The 5,242-nt window shown below is 31.4% G+C and overlaps 1 protein-coding gene across 1 annotated transcript; it reads right to left on the reverse strand.

Annotated features, from left to right (window-relative positions):
- Nucleotides 1-723: 723 nt before the first annotated feature.
- LOC108906031 (uncharacterized protein DDB_G0286299-like) lies at nucleotides 724-3,097 on the reverse strand. The gene is made up of 2 exons (XM_018709173.1): nucleotides 2,719-3,097; nucleotides 724-1,253 (listed from the first exon to the last, which is right to left on the reverse strand). The coding sequence occupies exons 1-2, from the start codon at nucleotides 2,928-2,930 to the stop codon at nucleotides 785-787; spliced, it is 681 nt and encodes a 226-aa protein (XP_018564689.1). The 5' UTR covers nucleotides 2,931-3,097; the 3' UTR covers nucleotides 724-784.
- Nucleotides 3,098-5,242: the final 2,145 nt, after the last annotated feature.

Below are 5,242 nucleotides of genomic sequence, written 5' to 3' on the forward strand. Positions count from 1 at the left end.
TCTCTTGAAATTTTCCTTTCAAAAATCGAAAAATTTATTTTTTCGTTCACGTAATTTTACTGGTGCCTGATTCTGTCAAAAATGATAAATTATGAATTGAAAGATCTATATATTTTTTTTAAAAGTAAGCTTTTAGTAACTTCATTTTATTTTCGTATTCTTCTCAGCCATCCCTTTCATTTGATACCCATATTATGGATTTAGAATGACGTCACTTAGCTAACCATGCATTGTCATCCAAACTAAATGTGTATGCAAAATTTCAGCTCAATCTGTTGGGGAAACTGTTTTAAAATTCAGTTGCAAAATTTGATCTATACTAACATGGCAAGTTAAATAAAAGCTTGTAAAAATATGATAAATGGCACACGGAAAAGGTGCATGTTCATAAAAAAAACAATTTGAATTAGAAACGCTCTTTTGGAACGCGAAGAGACACTAAAACACTAGCTATTGTACAACTAAGGCCTCTTACAATAGTAAATCGGCCGTACACGGAGGCACAAAAAATGACTCGGAACCCGAATCCGGAAAAATCCGATGGTTTTCTCTTTTGATATATGAAATTGACACTCTTGTTGTTGACACAATATGTTTGCATTAGGTAAAATATGCATAGTGATATACGTATTTGTTAAAATCAGAGGTATATTTGATTAGCAAAAAAATGCTACAGAAATGTTAATTTTAATAATTTAAAGGAATGTTTTTCAGTGACTTTATTTATATATAATTTATGCTACATAATTTTAAAATATTTAATACATTCCGCAAATAATGCTTTTTATTTTCCATTTTTCCCTTTCTTCCCCTTGTCACCTTTTTCCACTTTTACCCAGTTGTCAAATATTTCTTTGTAGAAATCATCAGTAGCTGCTTCCGATAAAGGAAACATGAAGCGTTTATTTAATTCAGCTATTCGTTTCTTTTCATCTTCCATTTCTTTTTCCTTTTTAAGTTTAGCCAACTCAGCTTTTTCTTCTTTTGTTAACTGTTTCGGTTTTTCTTTTTTTCCTTTCTTTTCTTTAGTTTCTTTCGTCGATTTGCTTTTTTTCGAGGATTTCTCTTTAGGTTGTTTTGGTTTCTTTTCTTTCTTTACTTTCTCCTTTTTAGGTTTTTTAGGTTTAGGTCTCTTTAACTCTGACTTCAAGAATTTTGGAACGCGCCAGTATTCATTGACTGATTGAGTGATTAAATGGTGAGGGTACCTAAACGCAATTCTCACCAATGTATATTGAAAAGTTTCGTAGAAGCTGGAAATAATTAATACATTTAGTAAAGCAATAATGCAACCATAGCAGTAGCAAAAGAGTTTAACAGTGAACGTGATTTATAATTGTAACAAATAACATATACAAGGTGTATCATAATTAATAATAAATTGAAATAGCTGTAAGTATACCTTACTAAAAGCAAAACAGTCTTATAAACATGGTCCGCAAAAGAGCCGTTTGCGAGATAATTTAGAATTTGTGGTTATCAGCTACCACTGACTTAATTGTGTGTTAAGGTCATCCTAATTAGGAAAATGTATACCAATACAATATTAAGAAGTAGTTGAGCTCTTAGTATGTTATTTACTACCGTATTATCTTGTGTGATTACCAGGGTGGCTATTCATTGCGATCATGTTTTTCTAATTTTTGTTCGGATTAAGTATTCGGACCAACTATGTTTTTCTGATTTGTTTTCGATAGAAGGGTGGGATTTCCAACCCCGAAACGGCCTAAAAATGGCTGCTGTTTTATTATGTTTTTTATAAATGGATCATTCCTATAGGAGGGTGTTTATTATTTTTCTCTTTATTATTTCCGTAAATATGTTTAATATGTACGCCAATGGACGTTCGGACGTTTTCGGTAAATTGGCTGCTATCTTTTAGCTGCTAATTTCACACCGGTAAAGTCTGTCGACTTAATCCTGAAACAGCCTGTATTATGCATCACCGTATGTTCTATACAATTTTGCAGAAATATTTAAAGTGTTCTATTTAAAACAATAAATTGTTACTGCGCAATAATTATTTGAATGTTTTATACGTATATACTGGTCAGTTAAAATAGCAAAAATTAAGAATTTCACTTTATGCCTATTTTATTAATTTCTGAAAAATAATTTCCTATGTAGGGGAAAATCTGTTGTTACTATGGCTTGTTAAATTATTACTTTATATGCTCCCCACAATGCATCCTAAGGACATTAAGGCTGTAAGTATATAAACAAACATTTTTAGGACACTATTTAAATTCACAGAATTATCTAGCTAACACAATTTTATTGTGATAATATAATACAGTTTACCTGGACTCATCTTGACTGTGAGATGCGCAGATCATGGAGCGAGTTCCTAGCTAATTGTAAGACTAAGGATGTGCTATATAAGTCTGTAACTTATAGCGACCAGGTACATAGACGTAATAATTGTTTAAATACAATTTGGATGTGCAATAATTCGTGGTAGGTATATTTGTTGATATAACATTTTAAAAATATTCTACGGTAATATGGAAAAGCTACAATGTATAGAAATTTTGAGAAGCTGTTATGAATAATACAATTATGCGTATTCTGTAATGTGTGAAGTTAATCTAAACCGTCTTATTTATATGTTAGAAATTTGCCTTACATTGGATCCCAACATTATTCCTGTAATGCAAATATTCATCTTGTTAGGCCATCTAAGGAACTTTTTATATAGGTATTCAGGATGAGACTTACTAATCAAAAACAAACTGTTTTATAGCCATTAATACACAAGTGTTAATGAAAACGATTTCTTCTACTTTGCGACTATCAGGTGTTTCTTCTTTGATGTAATTTATCCATTCTTCTTTTATTTCATCAGCTTTATTGGTGCTATTGGTAAGTACAGATTCCGTCTTAGTACTGAGTTCCGGGTGCGTAGTCCATCCCACGTTTGGATTGGCCATGTCTTCCGTTCTCTTTTGCCATAAATAGTACTCATACCACGCTTTTAAAATACTTTCATCTGGATGATCTGCGTGTATGTAATGAATAATTTTTGATTTTTGTTTGGATTGCTTTAGAGGTGGTTGAATTACGGCAGGTCTTGGTTCAAGCTTAGGACGACGTGGGATATCCCTCCAAACTGCATCTGGTCAATAGTAAAAAAATATATAAATATTTATCCAGATGCAAGTTCAATAACTACATCGGTTCACGTTATTATTTTAATTCGTCTATTCTAAAATTGATAGGATCATGTTGAATTGGAATGGAGTATAGTGGGACATGATCTTTTGATCAGCCACAACCAGATTTGGCTATTACTAAGGTAACGTTCATACGTGATAATATTAAGACATCGTCTTAATTCTATTTTGTAGCAGACGTAGGATTGTACACAAAAGAGTCATTAAGGGTATAATAGCACCTGACTGCCTGCCTCGTGTTGGTAAAAGCAGTAAAGTTCTGAGTGAGACGCAGCGAGTGCAAAAAACGTGGTGCGGTACAGTCGGACGAGAAAAGATTCCCAAACATTGAGATTAGACGTCTATGTAAATTGCAGTTGAATTTAATAGAGCCCATGCTTTGTTCAATTATTCCGCCATAGTTTGTTCAATTTGAAAACGTTTTTTTTGTGTTTGAATGGAAAATAATTCTTCTCTAATCGAGCAATGCAAGCTGCGCACAGAAATTTGTTTTTGACTGACAAGATGAACTGTAGAATAAAAAAAGGCGGGAATAATTTTGCATATTAAAATTAATTGTATATCTATATAATAAATTTATGTGAACAGCAGATTGTTTAATTGCAAAAATACAAGGTAAATATAGTTTATTTGTAATATTAGTTTTCTTTTTCTAGTTAATAAGTATTATACAGGATGTTTGGAAAAGTTGGTACAAAATTTAAGGAGTTGAAAGTAGAGCCAAAAATAATAAAAAAAGTTTGTATAAACATTGGTCCTCCGGAGCACCGTTACCCCTACAAAGGGGCTTATAATTGGGATATTTTTTAAAATACTTTCTTTCTGAAGATAATGGAATGAAAATTGTAGGTAATAATCGTCTCATACCGCATCATTTAGACGAAGTAATTATAGGATTTTTCAACTTATGATGGTACATGGTTGTAAAAAAATCGAATGAAATGCAAAGTCAAGCAAAAAGATCACAAGTAAGAAAATAAAGAAACGTAAGGATTTAAATGATAGCACGCGAAAGAGATAATCATTAGTATCATTACTATGAAACTTGTCACCGTGAAAAATAGGTACCTACTATGTGAAAATATTAAAAAAAAAGTTATTGTTCGGAGCCATACAATATTTAAAATACATACAATATTTTCTTCAAAAAAGTCTTAATTCATTAAAAAATAATATTATTTGCTTGATAATTCAAAGGAATAAAAAAATTCGAAAAATTTCCGTTAAGGGTAGTTAGAAAACTATTCTTATCTATAACCGATTTTGATGAAACTTATGATAGTTAAAGGCTCTTATGGTATAATTACTACCTACAATTTTCATTCCATATCTCAATCAGAAAGAAAATTATTTTAAAAAATATCCAAAGGATAAGACCCCGTTGGAGGACCATATCGCAATAACGGTGCTCCGGAGGCTGAAGTTTTATAGGAATTTTTTTACTATTTTTACTTTCATCTCCTTAAATTTTGTACTTTGTATCTTTTCCACCCTGTATACCACAAAATTTTAAAAAGTTCTTTTCACCACGAGCTTAACTATGCGAATAATATTATATAAATGAATTTCAACATTAATGTATACTTGCAGCAGGGACTGTACCGGTCATAAGAATCCCGTAGTTCATAGCGGTACCAATAGATCGCAGCATTTTACAGATACAAAATTCCATGAATTTTGAAAATTTATTATACACAAACGACAGCAGGTAAACAATTTAAATTTGAACACAGTATGGTGATTTACATTTTCTAGATGCATGTGAATGGGTTTTGCAAAAGCTTTATATTTTGTGATTTTTTTTTCTTTTTCTCCGGTTTCATGGAACATATTCAAATGTGCATGCACACAGCCCTAGATTATACAATTCTATATCATTCCTACAAATTTGAAACGATTCCGACGAATAGTAACGAAAATATGAATTTTCAAAAATATGATGGTGTGTTATAATCCCCTTAAATGATAGGAACTGTTTAGTAACGTTATAAGTGCACTTACAGACATTGTTTGTGTTCTATTTTTTGGTGATTGTTTTGTAACTTACCAATTTCACTTGTCTATCAACT

Source organism: Anoplophora glabripennis, unplaced genomic scaffold (assembly GCF_000390285.2).
Source record: "Anoplophora glabripennis isolate ALB-LARVAE unplaced genomic scaffold, Agla_2.0 scaffold209, whole genome shotgun sequence".
Classification (NCBI taxonomy): domain Eukaryota; kingdom Metazoa; phylum Arthropoda; class Insecta; order Coleoptera; family Cerambycidae; genus Anoplophora; species Anoplophora glabripennis.

Excerpts from the sequence above, each read along its gene's own strand:
- LOC108906031 (XM_018709173.1), bottom strand. The coding sequence starts at position 2,930 with ATGGCCAATCCAAACGTGGGATGGACTACGCACCCGGAACTCAGTACT. Across the intron at positions 1,254-2,718 it reads AAACAGTTTGTTTTTGATTA|CTTCTACGAAACTTTTCAAT; the intron begins GTAAGTCTCATC and ends AATTATTTCCAG.